The following is a 22,411-nucleotide window of genomic DNA, read 5'->3' on the forward strand; positions in this document are numbered from 1 at the left end:
AAACCCATATCTAATTATCAAATCAATTTATTATCTTTATAATAAGGTGTCTTTTCTGAGTCGGTATCGTTTAGTCGTCAACTTGCACGACTTAACAACATGTTAAGAACTGCACTGTAAACGAAGCATATTGAAATTCCTACGGTTTACCAAATAAATACTATCAATTCGATAGAAAAGACTCATTATTCTTTTTTCGATGATTTATTTGATTACCCATAACAGGATAGTCTGTCCTACGTATAAGCGCAAGATCTAACCGGAGCTTGAACCCATTACGAGCTTCAAACATGGCTTCAACCATTTATTATATAAAAAAATTGCCAAATTGATGCTTAAACCTCTTTTTTTAATTGAGTTAATTATTCAATCAATTGACAACAGTAATAGAACATAGCTCTACCAAAAAATAATTTACCAAACCAAACTTCTGTGAGCCACTATATACAAATTGTAGCATCTCTGATCATATATTTTAAGTTGTCAATACTTATTGTAATGCATTTAATGCAATGGTGAAAATGACAATAAGAATGTATCGAGAACATATTCGAACTTTGCATACGCTATCATTATTTATTGGAAATTAAGTAAGTTTACATTTCATTGGTACAGTCCCATGGTACAGTCGTCAACTCGCACGACTTAGCAATAGGCCCGTAATGGTCTTAAGACTAACTTATCTGGACTGCCCCTGCGCATTTGCAAGGGCTGATTATTCGATTGCGTGGTACTGAATATGTCTCAAAAGCAAAGGCCAGCATAATCGCGTAGGTCGTGAAATAAGAAGAAGAAGAAGTAAGTCATCCATTGTGATTTTTGATCCACGTGTCCAGAAAATGAATTGCATGCAGCCATGCTTTTGCTTCACAAATGACCCAAGAACAGCGATTCAATATGGATTGAAGCTTTTTTGTGCTGTTTGTGTGATTAAGGAAGTAGCCATTTGCGTAGAGGCTGGATTCATTTTTATAATTGATTACATGGTAGAATGGGTTTGGTTGTTAAAACTGTTGATATGGAGACATGCATATGATTTACAAAAGAAATCAATTCCCTTCAATTCAATTCAATTCAATTCAATTTATAATGTAACCTCAACATTTTGCTAAGCGACGCTGTACTCATATCATGTCAACTAGTGCTTTCAGGACATTAGTATTATTATTTTAAGAAAAAAAAGCTCGTTACCACCGTTAAACACTCTGCCAAATAGCGTGGCGCTGTGGTGTGTAAAACCAAAATCGATTAAATGCGATGATATACGATGAAAAGTCCAACTATTTTTTTCACGGCGAATATTTTCACGCATATGTGCGGGCGCTAGGTTGTAGGCATTGCAATACACCGTTGGAATTCCATCGCCTTTATTTTAAAGGTTAGGGTCGCATCACGTAAGGGGACTTTGAACAGGATCGATTCCTATCCAAACCCCTATACAACATTACCTTCTGGCATAAAACCTAGACATATATACCATGGCGGCAATGTTGCTGCAGATTCATCAGGGTAACTTTTGCTGGTTGTGCTCTCAGCAGTAAACGACATAGCGTAGTATGAAACTCTCTCAGGACTCTATCACGCACTGCATTGCAGCAGCGGAATGGACGGGGCGAAAAATAGGTAGAATTTGGAGGCAGGTTTACGTAACGTGAAAAGAATTGCCCTAACGTTTCGTGCATGGGACTCAGGAATTCTAACCTATTGCACTGGACTGCACAGGGTTTCAATATATATGTTCGTGTTTTACCGCTATACCCTGTAACTGTTACTACCCTTGCACCTACCTAATGGGATCTATCAAAAATGAATTATGTATGAGAATACGGTTGAGCAAAAGGAGAAACTTCATTCATTTCACGAGGTTTACTTCTTCTTACTGTTTCAATACTAACCAGCAAGTTTCCAGTTTTGTAATCGTGTAGGTGCAATCAACGAATAACAGCAGTCTAGCTACACGTTTCATGATTAAAATACTTATGAAGCATGCATGTGATGAGTTTTATAAACATGTTTTTACTTTTTAATATAAAACGTTGTTTAAAAACAATATACGACACTACTATCACAAATAAGATCAGTTTTAGAAAATAGTTTTAAACTCCCTATGATTGTTTATATTGAAAAACAGAAATTTCAGGAAAAAGAGGAAAATTTTATCTTATAACCAATGGTTAAGCAAACAATTTTTGGCGAGTTCATTGTTGTTGCGCAAAAAGCAATGTTGCAATGGGACTATTACAAAAAAAAACTAAAAACACGAGTTGATGACTGTACCACGAGACCGGACCACGGAGATGGTAGTATATCAGTTATAAATTTTCAATGCAGTTTTCGCTACAGTTTTCATTCCGAGAGGAATGCTGATTCAGTATAGTATTACTGATAACATAATCGATAACGCTACAATGCTCTCGTGAAATTACTAACTCGACTGACAAACTGCCATTTTTAAATATTTTTTTATTAAAATTACATTTTAAACATTAAAAGACGAAATCAATAACTGCGAAAAATATCAATAAGACAACACGAGTGGCGGCACGAATCGGTCACAGGCCTTTCTAATATATGAGGAATTCTAAACGAGCAAAGGATTGAGAAGCAAATTTACTTGTGAGCGGAGGGTGGGATCTTTTTTTTAGGGGCCCCTCGACCCCACGATAGATACTATACTTATATTAGCCTACTACAACTAACAGTTACGATCAGTTATGATGATGATGATAATGTCAAATGTCTGCCATGAAAAAAAAAAACAATAACATGGCAAAACATCTATAGTGCAGTCATTGAAAAACTTTTTTTTATATTTCTCGTAAGGACGGCTTGGTTGGCCGTATCATTTATTAAAAAAAAAACAATATAAATTTTATATTTTTTATCCTGCATTCATGTGACTAAACAATGAGCAGAAATACCAAATTTTCGTCACTCTTTTAGATAAAAGTTTCTCGCATGTACCATACCAAGACTTACAAAATTCTGAGTTATTAAAATTTTCCGCTCCGGTGCAAATTGTCTCATGTGCTTTCATGTCATGCCTGTTTGAGAAAATCCGCCACAATAGCCAAAAAAATTACATATACGAGGTGGTTGTTTGCGATAAAATTGTTTGTTAGCATCATTTGATCCTTCAAGTATTCAAACATACCATGCGAGGATGAACACAGCTATTGGTAATGAAACAGGAAAAATCTAACCGTATTTATGTCGAAACGTAACTCCTGCGATGATACTTAACTCATACACTACCAACGTCCGTAGTATAAATTGAATTAGATTTGGTTCAATGAATTGTTAAATTGGGATACATTGTGTAATACTTATTTTTGGTTGCAAATCAACCAATTCATGGATATAATGTAGGATGTTAGAGTTCATGTCAAATATCGAAATTTCTTTAATATGTAGATGATAAGTAATTTGTAGTTGATTTGTAATGTGTAGTCTACATTTACTCATATGATCATTACCCAGGTGATCGAAACAAATTATATCGGCAACAATTAAACCGCTTGTTGAAAGCTGTTGGATCCCAGTTACCACAGGCATAATGGAAAACGAAAATGCAGTGGAAAACAAATAGCAGCCATACGGTATAAAAGCATCTCCATAGCTCATCACTCACTCTCTCTCTTAAGTTGACTTCCGAATAAATCACTTTTAAACTAGAACCTGTGGGCAATAGTCCGAAGTAGTTCGTACATATCAAAAACAAATGTACTAAATACCTTATCTTTATTTTCCGGTAAATCCTTCAAATAAGTCGGGAGCATTAGCTCCCAACGAACCACCTCTTGAATGAAGTCAAGGCGGACATCATCGAAGCGAAACCCAAAACAGAAATTACTCAATTGAGAATTAAGGCCATGAAGACAGAGCACATACAAAGATTACAAAAAAAAATCATAAAATCCCCCAATCATTGAGGTATTTGTACAGTATCTTGTTTTGTATAAAAATAAAAATGATTTGATTTTTTTTGCATGAGATCGTTAGTCGTTTTGTCTATATGCACCTAACAAGAAATGGCTTTTAAATAGAACAATCGTAAATCGTTTCAAAAATACTAACAAAAAATCTTCAATAAACATCAATTTTGTTAACTTTCTACCAATTTTATTTTGTCGCTGCTCCATGAAACAGACAGATTTCAGGAGATTAGGTAATGCCAAATTTATCATATTTCTGTTCTTACCTAAGAGCCTAATCATAAAGATAATTTAATATTTGTCAACCCCTCCTTGTAGATCCACTTATTCGAAATAACTTTACAGAAACAGAACAATATCAAAAGACATCCAAAATGATATTGAAATGAGAAGGCATTCTTCCAAACCGCTACTGGATATGTTTTCCATTCCAGCAGTTTGCTACATTAAATATTGGTTTTTCTCGTGCTATCCTTGGAATGCTAGATATTCCGCTGCAGTTGCAGATAAACCAAAAGAAGAGAAAACATATAGAAAGAGTTAGAAGACGATAGAAAAGCGGGAAAGGGTTACAAGATAGAACGAAGATGGATGTTGGTTACCAACAACAACAACATTTCAAAACATTCTGATTCATTGGTATGGCGAAGTTATCCCTACAGGAAGCAAGATCATGGATCCCTACAGAAAGAATAGTAATGGAGGTGGATGAAATTAAAATCACAGTCTAGTGACTAGAACAGATATTTCTTCTTCGGTCAAGGTCGGTTTGTCAAAAGAAAGAAAAGTCCTTGAAATATGAATGCGGTTTCATTTTTAAGGTATTTCTGTTGGGCAGTGTTTCAAATAATGCAATGTAAAAGGATAAAATAGATGCAAGCAGAAGGGTGTATCACTGAGGTCATCGCAAAAAACCCACCTTGTATAATTGATCATGAAAAGGAACATAAAACGTAAAATCAATTGAAATAGTAAATTATCATATTAACGACTTTATCTAACGAAGTTTCTTCACGCTTATCAACGCAAACTCTCTATAAAATTATTAAATTAAAAAAAACACTGAACTAAATAATATATATATGTATAAATGTATATATATATAAATATATATATATATATATATATATATATATATATATATATATATATATATATATATATATATATATATATATATATATATATATATATATAATTATGTTTTATATATTATATTATATTTTATATTGTTTTATCTACCTTTAACGCAACCTTTAGAGACATATACTAATGAATGAAATGAAATCAATCATCACTAATCGTAGAATGTATAATATCTTAATTTATTGCGAATAATTGTGTGATAAACCGGTTTTATTTGTTTAATACCTTTTGATAAAGGTGCTTCGGTGTGGTTCGATGTATACACAACCAGTAATCATTATAAGCCGAAATGCCTCCTTGCCTAATAGTCTGGCGAAACATCGTTATCCCAGCGTTGACTGTGGGGAAGCTCCAGAGTTCAGAGCATTAGTTGCCTTGGTAAGTTACCTTTTGTTATAACAAACGTCAAATTCAACTAAACGGTAAAGAGATTTTCTGAGGAGAACAATTTCTATCTCCAATTCGTTCGTTTGGCGAACAAAGAAACATCCCAATCACTTCAAACTTGGCACAACGGAGTCATGCAGCTCGTGGTTTGAAAGAGCTCGTTAAAAGCTTTCATCGTGCTGTACGTTGATGGCTTCTATAGTCCAATACAGCGTATGACAACCTGTCAGTAGATAAGGTGGATTGCCATAACAGGAGCACAAACACACTTACGCTGCTATTTATGTCCGAATCAATTGGCGATTCATATTTGATGCCACTTAAAGGACATTTTCTTAACGAGCTCCTGTACTACGTTCCGATTACCTCCCAGTTTTCGAAGAGGAGAAATATATCGATTGTTCGGATTCGGTAGAAGTATGGAGTAACAGTGTGCCTGGGTGGCAATGATGGATGACCACAAGGAGAACAATGGAGATTGGAATAGAGTACCTGTGGAAATGGAAAACTGCAGAATTTCAGCCTCCTTTACCTAAACTTTCATTTGCCTATGGTTCCTGGCAAGCGCAGTTTTGGTCTAGTTTACGATGGTTCAACACGGGTCAGCCCTTAGCAAACTGGCATCAACATTCATTAAAACCACTATGTTCACTTAGGACCATGCTAGGTGACCCTGCGTGTACGGTGGTTGCAATATGGTGCAGTGAAAGGGTTCTTTCTGACGTTTTCGTATGCTACTCGAGATGCTATGGGCGGTCGGTTATTCCATTACTTTGCCACACCCGGGTCAAATACCTTAATGTGGTTATGATTGAATGACGAGCAAAACTCGAAATGATTTCTGACACCAGAAGGAAAAAAAACTGTTCTTCTACCACGGAACTTTAGTGCTTTACCTCTACGTGCTGTTGTCGTGCAGAATACATTTCAGCATCCGCTAGACAATATTTTCCTTTGGTAATATCTTTGCTAGCCGCTTCACAGGCATTATCTCTCCACTCTTGCGGCTACCATGCACTAGAAGTCCAATTTCATTGGGGTCCAGGGGCAGGCTAGTGCATATTCACTCGGTGACTAGATCAAAAACGAAATAACATCCAGATTGTCCTGCTGGAAGTAAGTGGGAGGTGTGATGAAATTTTCGCTTGCCGAAGGCCACAGGTTTAAACCAACGGTATCTAGCCTTTCTAGACATACCATACAGGTAGGCTTGTAACGAGTATACCAGATTCTAATTCAAATTTGTTCACTTCAACCACGCAAGAGCCTCAGCACCATTGCAATCCTTTTATATCTTTTCGACATACATATTTTTTTATATCTTTTGAACAAATGTTCTTATTTTTAACGGTTTTTGGTTTGTTCCTATAAAACTCTCCAATAATGCACAGTTTAAACTGCCAGTTGAGCATAAAGATTTTTTATATCTCTCGGCATTCTCTTCTTCTTCTTTTTCTTTGGCTCAACAACCGTTGTCGGCCAAGGCCTGCCTGTACCACTTGTGAGCTTGGCTTTCAGTGACTAATAGATATTCCCCCATAGCAGGATAGTCAGTCCTACGTATGGCGGCACGGTCCATTTGGGGATCCAACCCATGACGGGCATGTTGTTAAGTCGTACGAGTCGTCAGACTTTACTACGAGACTGGCTTATTTCTCGGCATTACGAGTTACAAAATGGTCAATAAAAGAGTTGGAAATATATTTAAAACATTAATTATTTTGTTATTTTGAACATACATTAATTCAGATTAATTTTTTCATTAGTTCTATTTTTACTTTCACTATTTTTGTACTTTCACTTAATTTGTAGTATATTTGTTTTAAATTTAAAATCTACTCATCAACCCAATATGTCTGCCATGTACGTAATTATGAATTCTCTCGTCTGCAAAAGGAATAGCTACAGATATACAATGAATGGTACAACAATGGTGCTATGTGGTACAGTAAAACCTATGCTACCGAGAAGAGCTGATAATGTAGAGCTTTATTGTGACAGTGATACGCAAAAAATCTGATTCGTTTCCATTGTTTTTATTATGTAATTGCGAGCCGGTCTCGTAGTACAGTCGTCATCTCGTACGACTTAACAACATGCCCGTCATGGGTTGGATCCCCAAATAGACCGTGCCGCCATACGTAGGATTGACTATCCTGCTATGGGGGGAAATCAATTAGTCACTGAAAGCCAAAGCCCACTAGTGGTACAGGCAGGCCTTGACCGACAACGGTTGTTGAGCCAAAGAAGAAGAAGAAGAATTCGAAAAAGAGTCACACAGAAAGTAGTTTCTTTCTTTACCTACTTTTTAGTTGCTTAATGTACAGTAAAAGCATCTTTTTTGCTTAAACATACATTATTCAGTATATTGCTGAAAATCGTGAATCAATCTTGTGCTAAATATTTCAGTTTATTGCGATACTTTACATAATCTATACAGCGGTTACTCTCATATGAGATTGATATTTTATTCCGTTGTTCAACCGTTTTTCATAGGATTAAAAAGAAATCAACGTGTATGTGTAACACAGTATATAGCAGGGTAAATTGCACGCACATAAATATAACAATGAAAGCACTGCTCTTTAGCACAAGGACGGATGATAATGTGGTATTATTAATATTGTACCATATTGATTTAATGTTGTTTTAATTGAAACAGCGTTGCAATGATTAATTTATAATTACTGTTTTAGTGACCTACCATTGAGCGTTTTTTCATCCAGCTAGTACATTTAATTGACCCACTAATGGAGCTGTTACTCTATACCAAACGGAACGGTACATGTAAGCCAAAGGTCGAGATTTCAAACAAGATGAAAGATAGCAGTGTAATTTGTTTTTCAATCGATCTAAGGGCACTCACCCTCTGTGAGAAAAGTGTGTGTTTTGTTCATGAAATGGATAAAGCAAATTTACCAAACAAACTCAATGCACGCATAAAGCTTATCCTCTACCGGGTAGGGGATTGCTACGTACGACAAAAGGTTTTTTTTTTTGGGGTTTCACCTCCACATCTTGTACTGTCATGTTGGCTTTGCCTGTGTCAGAATGATTGATGAACGTTTTCGTCTACCTTATGCCCAAAGCAAACTTAAAAAATCAACATAATGCACATTCGCTCTCGCATCATCACAAAAGTAAGAATAAAGCATAGAACAGAAGTCCTTTCTTATAAATAGAAGCACCAACAGTAAAAACAGTTAAGCTTTCAGCACACGAGTTTTTACAGCAACATCACCGTCCTTGATGATGCTGATTTTTTTGTTTCAGTTCCCTTACGAAAAATTTCTTCGATCATCTTGATGTTCTTCTGCACGGAAAAAAAACTTTTTTATGTCCAAAACGCAGGGTGCGAACCCAATTCGGTTTCACAGAAGCGACAGCACAGAGGCGTAGCTGATTGATGCTAATCGCCTGCGGATTTGTCTCAGGGTTTTTGTGTTAGGTGTACTTTTTGTTTTTATTAGAACCCTTTCTGTATTGTTAGAGAGCACAACGGGCTATTTTGAACTAATTTCAGAGTTTATATTTTTCGAATCAAACACATGCACACACTGCGTTGTTGAATATCTCTTATGGTTATTCAATAGCTGCATTATCCACAATCAACAATCATAGTTTCCTGAAGTAGATTGCATCATGTAATTCGAGATCAATTTAGTATGTTAAAGGCATTTTTATTTGTGCTCATACAATAATATTTATTATGTGTCATTTCTTGATTATTGGTCATAACACGTTAAATGAGGGTTTATGATCAACGCATCTTCTGAAGCCATGTTCGACAGTGGACCTCTCTTCCACGCAGTGTCGTAGCTCTGGTCATCATGGGATTTAACACTCGACCACAGTGATACCACCGGCTTTTAGCAGGTCACGTGGAATTATGGTGCAGGCGTTGAGATCGTGGTTAATAAATTATGATGATGAGCCATAATTAATTTCATTAGACCGCAATAACAGTAGCGGCCAAGAGCAGGACCAACGCAAGTCATGATAGCATGAGCACCATTCAGGGAAATATGCACGCGGTGTCAAATTCCGTAGATTGGAGCTGTGTGAATCTGGATACTGAGATTTGCTACCATTTCGCATCATACCGTATCCATTCGCCGGGCTAAAAAACACCAACACTCACCACAAATCTATTCATACCTGTACGCGTTTGAATAAATTTATCATTGGCTAAAACACCGCAAGGTACTCCGCTGTTGCTGCTGTTTCCGTCGTGAAACATGCCAACACGGGCTGAAATTTGCTATGTGGCTTACCAAGCACCTACAACTGTTATGTATGTGTGTTTTCGCGGGTATATGTGCATAGAATACCACCAACCATCGTTGACAACTTGCGATAATGAAGATGGATTCCCAACCCAACATTCTGCAAGTGAGCGACATTTGGGATGTGGACAACCATTACCGAAAACCTCACTCACCTTCCTGTGCACGTAATAAGGAACGGTGTATGGGTACATTTTAGTGGAATTGAATAGTGCGGACCGGAATAATACTAAGACATGTGTGAGTGGAATTAGCAGATTGTCGTCTAATTGATTGCCAATTATGACAGGAAAGAGTTCATAATCATTCTCGCGTACATAATACGGCTGCGATGGATATTCAGCATTCGAAAACAGTAAGTAGTTTTGATTATAATAAACGAACTTATGTGGTGGAAGAAACTAATGTAAATCTATTAAATAAAGGGCAATTATGTGACACGATTTTTACAAAAAAAGGACTAGAAAATGTTGATTTTGTACGATGATGGTTGTGGTACAACTCGATTTGTCTCGTGTTTGACATTTCTAACTGAACTTTTGCAACTATGATTAAAAACATAAGTATATTTCTATTATTTTTAAATTATAGGCTTTCTTTTTACAACATGAAAATGTATCTAATGTAATAATTAACTCATGTTAATTTCTCAGTAAACAATTAACCTAGACAAAAATAAGAAGTTAAAAGAAACACGTCAAAACGTCATTTCGATAATCCGCACTTAATCAAGTATCGAGCGTATACTGTATACAACTCCAATTGCAAGAAACTGCATCCAAAAAGGAATAATTGTTACAGTAACAAGAGTCTGAATAAAAGCATCCACAGGAGGAATATGAACATTATAGAAATGTTTACTTCCATGGCAGATTTGGAAGAACTAGTGTACCAAACAAAAAAAGATGGTTTAACATTTTTGCTATTTGTTATAAAAACCATTAATAGAGTACATGGACAGTAATGTCTCGAGTCAACGAAAGAAAAATACATCGGGGCTTGAGACTTTTCTATCAAACTTGTATAATACGGATAAAATTTCTGTTCGTTCAGAATGGGCTTGTTGACTTGTATAATTCCCCCGATACCATTTCATAACATATTTGTTAGACAAAATTTCTTAATAATAACATAAATATAAGATATGGTCCGCTGAATGTGTGAAAAGAATAAAATTTTATTATGAACCTTCCACCGTATAGAAGAAAGCTTTTTGTTTACTCTCTGCTTTCAACAGCTATTTTTATTTATACCCTTAAGTGAAACAGTCCGATACGATGTGCATTGAGTGTAAGGCGAAACTCGTAAAGATATGGCTTGCAGGCTCTTGTTGGTAATATCGTTGAACCAGATCTTCTTGTGATATGTTGTAGCGAAAGAAAAGGAAGTAAAGAAGTAGTAGTCCAGCAATCGACGGCGGTAACGCTTCACTTAATGGCCGTAGACGCCATGGCATACCATTTTGTGCATGGTGAAACAGGCGTCGAAGATAAGCATGGATCGACTCACAACGTTCGTTGCTGCAGGGGATCACGTGACAACCATATGACGCGGAAGGAATATAAGACACAACGAAACGCCTTCAGGAACACTGATTGAACAATGAATCGGCACTGTAACGAGTTGTCGGGGACAGTCATCGACATTTACGTCCGTTCGATGATTGATACGAGAGTCCGGGCGGAAGCATGAAACGGAAAACGTTACGATTTCTTCCTGATTGATCCTCGCCTAACCGCACATAGTTATTATGTTAAAGCATTATCGCCTCCCTCTCCCGAACACCGTATGGTGTATTCAAAGTAGAAAAGAAATCACCACGGTATGGTTTGGGAGGAGGTTGGCACGTTTGAATAGAATGTTGCTCCTTTGCTATGATGGCTAAAGGATATGGAAAGGACTTACATAAAGCGTAAGAGTTGTCATCATACCAAATTACATCATACAATTGTCACATACACAATCCAAACAGGAATAGAATATATAAAAATGGTATCGTATTCAGTCGCTATCAATGTCGATAGCAATATTTTCTAAGCACATACCAATCGCACATCGATAGCAAGTCTAATGGAATAGAAAATAATCGATGCACTAATCCTTTACTTCAAGTGAGCTATCAGCCCTTGTCCTTGTCGATGAATGCCTTTCTACTCAGTATGTTGTCATGCAGTGATGTAAACATGTCGGTAAAATCCCCAATGCATTCAGGGAAATTGTTCATCAAGATGGTATTATTGATAGACAATATGTGCTGTCTTTCCATCACCTCAATATAACAATCATGAAGTGATATGCACTTGCGAAACATGTTGTAATCAAAATATTGCAAAGAATGGATGAACGTATGTTCACGATTCTTTTTCTTCTATTTGGCGGAACGTCTTACGCGAACATGCCGGCCTATTCAGTCTTTCGAGACTTAATTCATTAACACGCAGCCGAATAGTCAATCCTTCCTACGGGGGACGGTCCATTCTATGCTCTGTTCTGAATCCATGACGGGCATGTTATTGAGTCGTTCAAGTTGACGACTATACCATTGGAGTATTGGCCTCACGATACATAGCCTTCTAGGACCTCACCGGCCGAACTTGGAATTTTCGCTGTTAAGTTTTTGTGTATTTTTTCATACAGAAAAGGCCTTAAAATGTTTATGAACTTTACAAAATCCTATTTTTCATTCAAACGAATGCTTCTTAATTGAACTGTCAGTCAAAAACAGTCGGAATTCAATAGATGAATGCTTTTTATTTGGCATGCTTTTTAATTGAATATAGGTGGTTAAATAAAACACAGGTGAGCTTATGGAACTGATTTTGATCGCCATTATAGATGGATATTTCTATATTATTATCACTCGTATGGTTCACTTACAGAAAAAAAAATCGTTTGCTAAATGCTTTTACATTTTCGCACTTCACTATAGATTGACCAGAGTCTGCACTGATCTTTGCATCAGCGAGGAACGAAAATTTAAAACAGGATAGGGAAGTTAAATTCAGGATTATCGTGCAAATTATCGATTTTTCAAATATTGTTGTTTTGTGAAATATGTTTTCGACCAAACATTAGATCATTAACATAAGATTGTGAGAAAATTTCTTAAATGGCACAAAAAATAAGATAATTTTGCAGAGAAAACTAGTTTTGATAGAGAAGTTGTTGATTATTTGTTCCCATGCAAATCATCGTATATAGAAACAGTACAAAACAGTAGAAACAGTACAGTTCCTTTAACCATCAATGTGCATGTATTTTAGATTGACATAGTTGCTTCTGACGTATCCATGAAGCATTCTCGTTTGTTGACATGGCAAACTATACCCTAGAAGCATATGGTCCTCGCAAGCTTTCTTTGCAGGTCACATGACAAACCGCTCGATGCTGGTCTATTGAGCTGAACGTGTCATTTCTCTTTCTCTCTTACTCTTGCTCTTTGTCATTCTCTCTCTCTCTCTCTCTCTCTCTCTCTCTCTCTCTCTCTCTCTCTCTCTCTCTCTCTCTCTCTCTCTCTGTTGTTGATGTTGCTGGTAGTGATGGGCAAAACGGCTCCGACCGGCGCTTGACATTTTTATAGTCGGCTCCGGAGTAGGTTCCGAACCAACGGCTCCTGAGCAGGTTCCAAACCTGAACCGGTTATACCATAGTGCGCCAATAAAAATCAATCAAAAACAATTTGTAACAATTCAGGGAGTCGGACCAACGAGTGCTACACTATGCATGACGTGTCGTCTATACTGCAATCACATCGGGTGTGAACTAGTGTTGGGCGGGTCGTGTTGAACCTACCGGGTCTGAGTCATCCGTAAGTGACCTGGAGTCGTTCGGGTCGACCCAAAAGGTACTAGTAGGTTCAGTAGGTGCAACGAATCTGGTAGGTGCAAGAAAGCATAAGCGACTCCGACCCCTTGGTGCAGCGAGCTCGAGTCGGGTCGGGTCAATATAGGTCCAATACTCGACCCGAACTCGTTGCATCAACGGGTCGGTGTCGCTTATGTTTTCTCGCACCTAATCATCATTCGGGTCGATCCGAACTCGTTGCAACCACAGGTCAGACTGACCCGACCCGAACTCGCCGCACCAACGGTTCGGAGTCGCTTATGCTTTTTCCCAGCTATTCGTCATTCGGGTCGACCCGATCTCGTTGCACCCACAGGTCGAATTTGATTCCGACTCCGACCTAGCGCACCCGCTGCACCCACGGGTCGGGATCGATTTCTTCCTGCTCGCACCCGACTCCGAGTCGGTCATGAAATGAATCGTATAACCCAGTGGTCTCCAACCTGTGGTCCGAGGCGTTAACAGATGTGGTTTACGAAAGAATTTATTTTTGAAGAAGAAAAGTTTATTACAGGTACTCCCCGATACACGCTATTAACGCGCACCGGAGGCAAAAGTGTATCTCGAATATTACCGTAAGTCGAATTTCGAAGTTTTCAGTCAAATTATTGCATTAATCATACCATTAATTATATACAATTTTCGTATAATTTTGCTTGAAATGGTAGATTTTAGCCACTAAATTACTTATTTGATCTGATTTGAACTGAAGATTCAATTTTAAACCTTTTGAAATGGTTTTAATAGTCGACCAAAAGGGAATTTAATTTGAAGATAGACATTCGATATGCCAAATAAGTACATTTGCTCAAATAACTGTCAAATTTAGAAAATAGCGTATAGCGAAATCGCGTATATCGAGTATGTCGTATATCGGGGAATACCTATACTATAAATATCGTGCATTTTTTTCCAAAATCAAGATTAAGTATTCAACAGGCATGTCTATAATAAGATAAAAACATATTTTTGATCAAAAACGTTGAACAAACTCTACAAAATGCATGCCCTCAATCGATGTGGGCCAAGTATTGTTGAAAATGTATTTTCAAAGCCAACATCCGCGAACATAAAAAGGTTGGAGAGCACTGGTATAACCCACCACAAGTGTAAGCTTACACACTCGGGAAAAGATAGATTCGTTTTTTACGCTATCGTACATGCCGTTTCATTGAATTGAATCAGCTGGCTCCGGAGCCTTTGGTGTGCTCTGAAATGCCCATCACTAGTTGTTAGTACTATCGCTCACACCAAAGCATCGGCATCGAAGGGAAAAGTGGAATTTTCCCCATTTTTCCGATACCCATCTCTTTTAAACGCTTTGTTTCCTATAACCAGGCACCTTTGAACCAACTGTCTGCCCACGTCGTCTCATGCAGGGAAGGATTTTCGACAAATTTCCAATAAACCAAACTAAGAGTGCGACACAGCCAGTGGTATTGTACGGTGCATGCCAAGTGTTCGTCCATTTTGCACAATAAAGTGCAATCGTGGGAGAAACTGGAATAGTTGTTCGCCACCAGGGGTCTCATCGAGATGAGCTCATGCAGTTCTATTCACACTTTTCGGGAGTGTGTATGGAATGTCTATCCATCGTGGAATCAATTCGTAGCCCTGAATCCAGAGTGGACCTGAAGCTGGATAGGATGTTTTGCGCATTCGTTATTTTAAGCATGGTTGACTTCGAAGGCGCGGCGAGAAACGTTTCGTCTGCAACGGACATAGCAGAGTAATTTCTGAGCACCCATGTACGGCATCATGACGTGTGGTATAACTTTTAGGTGCCGTATTGTGGCAGGCAACATCCGTTAACCCTCCGCTGACTGTCGGGAATGCATAATTCAAATGTGCCCCGTGCAAAAACTACCCCTCTCCTACTGCAAACCGTCACTTAAGTGCTAACCGTCGTCATCGGAACGATCCTATGAGCGTTTGGAGCGGCAGGAAGCTCCAGCCAGGTTGACCAGCTAGTGATTTTAAATCGCACCCAATGGCGGAAACCATTCCCAGAAGGTAATCCGCTTTCGGAAATGGAGAAACATTTACTCAGATTTGCACCCCACTGCACAACTCCCGATTTCGATGTTTTTGCTGTTCGATGACTATGATAGATCTGGCGCACGGACGAGAGGTGATGTTTTTAGCTCGCTGAGAGGTAAAGTGAATTCGCTAACGAGCCAATCTTATGCTAAATTGCTTTCCCGCGTACTAATGCCAACCGTTTCCATGTAGCTCTTGATGTTTGGATTTTAATTAAAACCCATTTTTACCTATTCAATAGGAACATCCGAGCTACATTCCTTTAACTATGCTGCGCTGTATGAAATGCACTATCCAGTATGGAAAGAAAATGAGAAAAAACAGGTATACCCATGCTCTGAGCTAACCAAATAAAACTTATTAAGCATATTCGTGGAAACTCTCTTGGCTTAACAGCAAAAGCCATCATGGTATTTTTTTCTAACTCACGTGTGCTTTGTAATTACCAAAAACCATCAAAACTATAAAACAAGCAAGTTAAGCCTAGTACAAAAATTATAATTAGCATCGCTATGTTGTAACCAAAAATCGTTTCAATTATACTTTGGAGGTACGATATACTCGCAGCAACAATATGTACAACGCTTGTTTGGCAAGCGATCGGAGCGTAGATTTTTGCCACTGCACATTTTGATGAGCAATGCAATCATCCCACTACATTGAAACGATAGCACAAAATCGGGGTGTAAAAAGAGACACTCCATGAGGAAACTCTTATCTACGCGCTTGTCTCCACCGTTACACTAATTAAACAGCCAACCACTACTTAAGCCTCCAGCGAGCGTTGTTTGCTTTCCATTGTTTACGCTTTCGTGCACCGAGCGACGCGTGTGAACCAGAAGGAAAAATCCCAGAGCGGATGCTCCAATCCGGGGCATTCACAGCGCAAGTTCAATAGTTCGATCGAAATGAATTTGCATCTAATCTGATTGAAAAGTTTGCTACTTTTCGTATGGCAGCGCTCCATGCGACTAAAGATTAATATTACGTAGAAGAGATAGTAAGTTTAACACACTCAAAATTATACATTCGTTTCCATACGTTAAAGCTGCTTGATGCACGAAATCGATACATTTCGCCTACTTGGCTGTTGCTATGTCAGCTCTGAGTACATGCAGTGTACAGAGCTGACACCTGGAGCTGCAAACATACCACCCTTATTGCGGCTGCGAGGTGCTCATCTTTTGAACGTGCGGCGTTCGCTGACGACAAACGTTCCTCATGTACTAGCTTAAAGCTGGTTTGCCCATTTCTACTATTGCAATCACACTAGACATGATAAGCGCACCTAGAAAGAACTTTCCAAAATGTTAAACATGGGACGCAGCGAACGATGAGCACAGCTCGGTTACGATGGATTACGAGATTAACATACCAGTGGGACATACAAGTGGGTACATACAGTGTCGGTAGTGTCAAAACTGCAACTAACGCCCAAAGAAATGTATCATCGCGCTCGGAAGAACGAATAAAAAAGTGTATCTTTTGTATATACGTTGCTACCGTTACATCCCCGCACGGTACCAAATGGTACAACTGCAGAGTACAGTACATACAGCGAACGCTAATCTTATTGCGAAGGTATTCAATCACCTCTCACGACGTGTGTGACACGGGCTGCGGTATTCAAAAATCATTTTAGAAAACCAATTCGATTACGAGTGAACGTGATTTAGGTGAGCGAAACGTAATCACTACCAATGAATACATCACTCTTTCGCTCTCTAGGATTTTAGTATAATCGAGGTTTTATGATTCGTGTACTGTCATACGTTCTATGTACAGTACCAACATATCGTACTAGTAACGTTCGTGTATTTTGCTCTACTCTGTCCCCCTAACTCAAGGGCAGAACGCAAGCCAACTGTGTCAAACTGAGATAAAATTGTGTAATTTTGCTTTTTTTCGTGCCGCGTTTGTTTCTGCGCCTGCTACATCAATCGCTGTGAGAGAAACCGTTTCTTTATTTTCTCGTTCGCTGCGCATTTTAATCAATTGTCAATCTACACCAGAACATCGTAACGCTAGGCCTGTTTTTTTTGCAGCGATATCACTGTTCACATACATTGTTTCTTCCGGTTTCCAGAGCAACACAAAAAGAGCGCTGATTGATGGTTCATTTATTCGCTACATTGGGCCACAATACATAGAGGCTAGGAGAATTTGATCAACTGGGCAGTGGTTCACGCTGACTGGCTGGTTCAAAGCTCTGGTTTGCCTGTAAAGTTGATCGTTCTGGCTAACGTACACCATTAGGCGCACCGGAAGCGAAAAGTCATTACTGTCCTTTTTATTATTTATCAATAGATACTTTTTCCAGATTCCAACAGACCCCCTGATGGGTTCTTGCAACCTTGGCATTTCTTTTCGGATACTTTTTGGGCGGGCTCGTTTCAAATTCCCCGTTCCTCAGTTGTGCAACTTTTTGTTCAGAGCTTAGAGCTGGCTAGAGCTTCACTAATATCATACCAAGGAACGTATCGTCGATGGCATGACACTGGCAGCAATTAGGAGGAAATTAAACGTCAATTCGTCGGCCTTTTAAGGTGCTGCTGTCAGGGTCCTTTTTGATCGCTTCCACTGCGAGTAAGTGTGAGCCGTTTACATCCGCCCAAAAACTAGTGCAAGTTTGTTTGACCTACTTTCTGCAAAATGCCTTTGAAATCATTAGTATCAGACTTTCACTTTAAAACATTATTAAAAGGTTTCCGAAAACGAAGAGAAAGAGAGAGCGAGAGAGAGAGAGAAGCTACGAAGACGACAAAACACATTTGGTCATACCTTGCCATCCAAAAGAGCTTATTTCCCCAATCCTGCCGTATAACATAGCTGGTGTGCTAAAGTGAAATGGCGTTTGATTGATTAAAATACGGCATTGCGCTGCTCGATCGCGGCCCACAACAGCTTATCCCGCAGCCAGTTTAGAACGAACTGTGCAAAACTCGTTACTTCAAGTGTACATTTCAGAATGCGAGCAAAGAAAGTTACAACAGCAGGGAAAAGGTCGATGAATTTATTGCGTGACACATTCGGTTTTGAGCTGTAGTCGAGAAAATCACATTCCACTTCGTGTCAATGTTTACGGAAATCTTGTTATATTGTTACGTTTTCTGACGCTACATTACAGCTCAGAAAATGTTTTGTTGTTTCATTCAAAGAAAAGCCAATACTATATATACATATATTAAATAATTTAGTATTTCATAATAATAGCAGCGTGTTACACATATTATATTGTCGTACAATCTATCGACTGCTACGAAAGTTCTTATTCTCACAGCACTTTTCGAATCAAATGGCAAGATACAACGCAAACCAAAGCTTCCATACGATTCAAAGACAAAAGTGTTAAACTTTACTACGATACCTGCTTTACTCATGACCATCTGTCTGAGATAAACCAACAGCATCTTTCAGAGCATCACGGGCGAACCCAGAACAATCACGGAAACGGTGACAAATGGATTCAAATTGCACCCCTACGAAATTGGTAGTATATCATTTACGTGCCGGAGGGAAATTTATTTTCCTCTGCTGACAGTATCGCCAATCGATGCCACTGTGACATATTCTCACATCGATTGCAAAATAAACGTCGATAGAACGAATTAAGATAGATGGCTGAGAGCCACCAAAAATATGTGCAAAAAATAAGTTACAATACGAGGTTGAATTGTTGTCATCAATTTTTATGGCGCAACACAGTCGCAAGTGGTTCGATTTTCACAACTCCAACAAACAACAACCCAACAGTTAAAATACAATTAAAGGTTCGATGAAACCTAGCCTAGCGCTCAACAGTTTAGCGCCTGTCAACGTCGACTTGTTAGATAGACGATTTGCGTGATATTTACAATAAAATGAGACAAAACCCGATGCCGCCCTACAAACGGGATCCGTGCGACGAACACGAACGGAGCCCCCTTTTGACGTCTCTTTGCAAGATGCTTTTACCGCGCATTTAAATGCTGAGGTGTTGCTCCTTGCTCGAAATGGAAGCTTCCGCAGATTACCTCCTACCACATTTTGCGTAAAGAATAGAAGGGAAGCGAGTCATAAAAATAAGACGTACTTTCGTTTCTACTAATGGACCTCGGGGATGGAACCATACTTGTGTCCGGTCGCGAAAGTCACAATGCCGAAGGGAATCCAAATTATGACCCTCATTGATGTCAGAGATGATGATGATAAATTTTCTCCCAATAACGCTTGCCACTTTTAATCTCACAAACGTACCACCGGTATGGTAACTTTTTTTTTCGTTCTTTGTAAAAACATTCCCTAAGCCGAGGGGCTTTCGAAGTAAAATTTTCTCGACATAATTTCCTACTGTCTAGCAACACGGCAGCGTTATAGCGATATAGCGAACGTTTCACCACTTAGCTCAGTGCCGGAACCAACACGAAAATTTGAGGAAGGAAAAATCTGACCACGATTTATGCGCTACCAGATAAACAAATTATCTTGTACGCTTTTCCTTTTCCCTAGGCCTCTAAGCCCATCTGTTGCTGGTATACTGACAGCGTTCCATTCGCAAGTTAATTGATGATAATTCTTTTTATTCATTCTACTTCTCTACTACATTAGCAAGATTTTTCAGCAGACGCAGATCGAGAAGGACCCTCGAACATGGGTTCATCGTTCGGTTAGGCTTTGGTGTTCTCGAAGAACAGAACGATTCCACCAACGCTTCTTCTTTGCCTGCTCGACTCCGTTGATCCCAGCGCTATGAGAGTCCGTAAGAAGTGTGGTATCGAATAAATAATGGTAATGAAGCACTGATTGTAGCAAACAACCATGGAGGCGCCGGGTATAATTATTATGATTTCTGTGTACCGTGACTGTGTGAGCAGTGTTTACGAAATAACTTTTCGCCCATTCGATGCGAATTCCGAAGTAGAAGCAGCTAATTTTGCATACAAAACAATCATAAAATTGAACAAATAAGCGTTGACAAATCGTTTCTTGCCCTTGAGGAAGTTTTCCATTTCGCGAAACATTAGTTGGTGTATCTAACAAGGCATCGAGAGACATATTAACTTCATCTTACAGCCTACAACGACAGTTGGAATGTTTCACAGCACAAATTGAAGAGCTTGTTTAAAATGAGATCTTGCCATTTACAAAGCCAGAACCGTAGGAAATGCTCTACAATGCGCATTTACTTCTTTTGCAATGAAAGATTATCCCGATATCACAGCATTATAAGTTTTAAAAAAAAGGTTCCATTACGTGGATATTAATTGATGTTCTATTTTTTTCAATATTGATCTGATAAGCATTTACCGTCAATTACGATTTCTTTGTGTATATCTATCTTTCACAGAAATTTCCATTCAAGAGCTAGGTTGAATGAATTTAATATCAGCAATCTTACGTTTTCAATATTGATCAAAGATGTGTACTGGGAGTATACGAATGTGCGGAAAATAGACCAAATTAAATAAATGGAATATTGTGTATTGTAGTACAATAATCTCAGTTCATTTTTTTCGGCCATTTTTTATATTGCGTCCAATAGGATTCTGCACCATCAATTGCATCCATCAACCAGAACAGAGCGTAAGGATTATGTGGAATTATAAAATCAAATTCATTCGGCATTACGTCGGATTTGAATCGCTATAGAACCAGTACCAGTGCTGCCCGACTTCACTATCCCAACGAACGGGGAGATTGATTGAATTGGTTCAGGTTTGACCAACATTTCGATCGAGAATGAACGGTGGAAAAGAATGGTTGCAAATATTTGCCTCGCTGCCGTCGGGAACGCCAAATAACGGAAGCTGTCAAATCGAAAACCAAAAATCCAACTTTACCGTGCTTGTACTGGAAAGGTAGCCTAGTGTCCGGATATCGATGATATCGATGTCCATCCTGGCGGGAATTGGCTTCAAATGGGATGATGGCTTGTTTCAGCTCCCTGTACTGCTGCTGCTGCTGCTGCTGCTGTTGCTCCTGTTTCTGTTATAACTTAGCCTCCAGATACGCCTGGGGCTTCAGTTGCACACGCATACGAAACCACACCCTTAATCGAAATAGTACACCAAACACGATGCGCTACCTTAGTTTAGGTGCAGATGCACAAGCACGACTTTCCGTTGCCCATCGAACGGCGGAAAGTGCAATGTAATTGAATGCATTTTTTCAAACATGGTTAGCTGTCACAATGATGTTTAATTTATCATGCACGAAATACATTTACACTGTTGCACTTGAAATGAAAATTCACACACACTATTCGCACCAACTGGTTCACTGGTTTTCATGCTAAGTAAATAAATGATCAAAAACCGCTTTTGTATACAGCATTCACTGCTAAGAAACGCTATTCCACTACAATACTAAAAGACAGCAATCGCCACAAGCCAAATCGTTCTTTCTGGATAAAAACATCTATTCTTAATGATGTCATAAAATAAATTTCGTGCTCTCTCTTGCTCTCAAATAACGCCATTTAACAATAGTAGATTCTACTAAAGATTAAAATAAAAATAATTACTATGGAAATTAAAACTTTGTCCCTTCTTTCGACACAATTCCGTAAGGCACAAACTTTACCAACACCGCACGTCCTATTCGGATGGTATTTTTGTTCGCGTTTTCGGTTTTTTGCGCTGAACAGAACAACACAAGTTCGAACTTTGGCTTCCGGTTAAGCAATCTTTACACTCGAACGAGTAAGCGCTTTTCTTTCTTGTTAGAGCCGATGGTTCCGTAAGTTTACGCCACCAGTAACCCTTAACGGGTTGGTTTCGGGCAGGACACCCGACG

The 22,411-nt window shown here is 38.7% G+C and overlaps 1 protein-coding gene across 5 annotated transcripts in view; it reads right to left on the reverse strand.

Moving 5' to 3' along the window:
- Positions 1 to 22,411, reverse strand: part of LOC120950129 (dopamine receptor 1) — a 67,727-nt gene that overhangs the window by 43,776 nt on the left and 1,540 nt on the right. For all 5 annotated transcript variants that reach the window (XM_040367909.2, XM_040367905.2, XM_040367904.2 and 2 more), the window contains exon 2: positions 21,457 to 21,907. In XM_040367909.2, the coding sequence (XP_040223843.1) occupies positions 21,457 to 21,513 (57 nt within the window). In that variant the 5' untranslated portion in view covers positions 21,514 to 21,907. The remainder of the gene's footprint in view (positions 1 to 21,456; positions 21,908 to 22,411) is intronic.

Source organism: Anopheles coluzzii, chromosome 2 (assembly GCF_943734685.1).
Source record: "Anopheles coluzzii chromosome 2, AcolN3, whole genome shotgun sequence".
In the NCBI taxonomy this organism is placed as follows: Eukaryota; Metazoa; Arthropoda; class Insecta; order Diptera; family Culicidae; genus Anopheles; species Anopheles coluzzii.